At 50.6% G+C, this 2,500-nt stretch overlaps 1 protein-coding gene across 1 annotated transcript in view; it reads left to right on the forward strand.

Moving 5' to 3' along the window:
• dip2ba (disco-interacting protein 2 homolog Ba) overlaps nt 1-2,500 on the forward strand; it is a 64,785-nt gene that overhangs the window by 39,906 nt on the left and 22,379 nt on the right. Inside the window, exons 8-13 of the mRNA XM_031565784.2 lie at nt 398-595; nt 778-869; nt 1,120-1,230; nt 1,483-1,606; nt 1,813-1,922; nt 2,142-2,244. Coding sequence (XP_031421644.1) covers nt 398-595; nt 778-869; nt 1,120-1,230; nt 1,483-1,606; nt 1,813-1,922; nt 2,142-2,244 — 738 coding nt within the window. The remainder of the gene's footprint in view (nt 1-397; nt 596-777; nt 870-1,119; nt 1,231-1,482; nt 1,607-1,812; nt 1,923-2,141; nt 2,245-2,500) is intronic.

Genomic DNA, 2,500 nt, shown 5'->3' on the forward strand with positions numbered 1-2,500 from the left:
ATGTGCATACACTACTGCTTATTACAGCGGTGACACACACACACACACACTGACACACACACACACACTGAGACACACACACTGACACACACACTGACACACACACACACACACTGAGACACACACACACACTGACACACACACTGACACACACACACACACTGACACACACACACACTGACACACACAAACACTGAGACACACACACACACACACACACACACACACACAAACACTGAGACACACACACACACACACACACACACACACACACACTGACACACACAAACACTGAGACACACACACACACACACACACACACAAACACTGAGACACACACACACACACACACACACACACACTGACTCGTCCTCTTCTCCTCCCTGTCCCCCCCCAGTGCCACGGCCGGACCCCAGCACCCCCAGGCCCGAGGGCCGGCAGATCATCCCAGTGAAGGGGGAGCCTCTGGGCGTGGTCAGTAACTGGCCCCCGGCCCTGCAGGCAGCGCTGGCCCGCTGGGGGGCCACCCAGGCCAAGAGCCCCGCCCTCACCACGCTGGACCAGACCGGCAAGCCTATCTACACCCTCACCTACGGTAAGCCAGAGAGGACAAATCTCATTGTGACCGCCGTGCTACGTCTTCAAAAAAAAAAGCAGCTCTTTTGTGCATCCAGAAACACAAAATTCCAAATTGTGATGAAATGTGGCAGTAGGTCATAAGTGATAGATTCTGCGGCCGACCAGCCTAGATGACTAATCTGTGTCCAATCTGTGCAGGCAAGCTGTGGAGTCGCAGTCTGAAGCTGGCCTACACCCTGCTCAACAAGCTGGGTACCAAGAACGACCCTGTTCTCAAACCGGGGGATCGAGTAAGACTCCTCACAGTACTGCACTGTGTTTGTGTGTCAGTGTGTGTGTGTGTGTCTCAGTGTGTGTGTGTGTGTGTGTGTGTGACACTGTTGCCATCATGTCAGTCACCACTGTAATTTCCTTCGGGATTAATAAAGTATCCATCTATCTATCTATCTATCTAAACTGCACCGTAAATGAGCTAACGCGCCCCCTAACACTGCCTACTGACCCATTATCTCCTCGCTGCTTTCTGTGTGTGATGTGCAGGTGGCGCTGGTGTACCCCAACAATGACCCGGGTATGTTCTGGGTGGCGTTCTATGGCTGTCTGCTGGCAGAGGTCATCCCTGTGCCCATCGAGGTGCCACTCACTCGCAAGGTGGGTGTCAAGTGTTTTGCGCGTTCTGGTAAAACCGAATTAAAATGTGCGCGACTGATCGTCTGAATAGTGTTAAGATGATCGGGAAGGTTTACACTAGCAACGCATTTGACATTTTCCTGGCTGACGCTCTATAGCTTGTGTCGTGGAGTAATATGATATATTAGAATACATTCTATATATATATAATATGATATGGTGGTATTCGGAAAAACACTGATGTTCGGTTTGGCGGCCGTTGGTCTTCCCCAGGACGCAGGAAGTCAGCAGATTGGCTTCCTGCTGGGCAGCTGTGGGGTGGGGCTGGCCCTGACCAGCGAGGTGTGTCTCAAAGGCCTCCCCAAGACCCCCAACGGAGAAATCCTTCAGTTCAAAGGTCAGCTCCTCACCTGCAACCTCTGTGACGCTTTTCCTTCCCTTCCCCTTTTCATTACCTTTTTTTTTTTTGGGTCACCTGCTTAAATACACCTTTCCCAGACGGCAAAGCTCTTGCTGCTGGTGTTGGCATCTGTGATGTGCACATTGAGAGTGATTTATTGGTGTGTGTGTGTGTGTGTGTGTGTGTGTGTGTGTGTCTCACAGGGTGGCCAAGGCTCAAGTGGGTGGTGACTGACACAAAGTACCTGACCAAACCCTCCAAAGACTGGCAGCCCCACATACCCACTGCCAACACTGACACCGCATACATAGAGGTAAGCGCTGAAGAGCACAGTGTGTGTGTGTGTGTGTGTGTGTGTGTGTGTGTGTGTCCGTCTTTGTATATTGAGCCTACAGGCCTAGTGTCTGGATGGTGAAATAATGTACTGTGTAGATGTACTAACTGTGTGTGTGTGTGTGTGTGTGTGTGTGTGTGTGTGTGTGTGTGTGTGTGTGTGTGTGTGTGTGTGTGCGTGTGTGCTCCTCCCCTGCAGTATAAGGCCAGCAAGGAGGGCACTGTGATGGGGGTGGCTGTGTCCAAGATCTCGATGCTGACGCACTGCCAGGCCCTCACACAGGCCTGCAACTACTGTGAAGGTGAGTGTTGAACTTTGCACATTCGACTAGTGATGCTCTGACTCCTTAAGGAGGGGCTGTAAAGTCCTTACCATGACGAGATCTCGTTCACTGTCATCTATAGCTGGTAACAGCCACTGCGTTGGATTCAATCTGAAAGCTGAAAGCTAAACATTCCCTTGCATTTACATTTACATTTAGTCATTTAGCAGACGCTTTTATCCAAATCGACTTACATATGTATACACATTTTACATTTACACTGATGGCACACTGC

The sequence above is a fragment of the Clupea harengus genome, chromosome 4 (assembly GCF_900700415.2).
Source record: "Clupea harengus chromosome 4, Ch_v2.0.2, whole genome shotgun sequence".
In the NCBI taxonomy this organism is placed as follows: Eukaryota; Metazoa; Chordata; class Actinopteri; order Clupeiformes; family Clupeidae; genus Clupea; species Clupea harengus.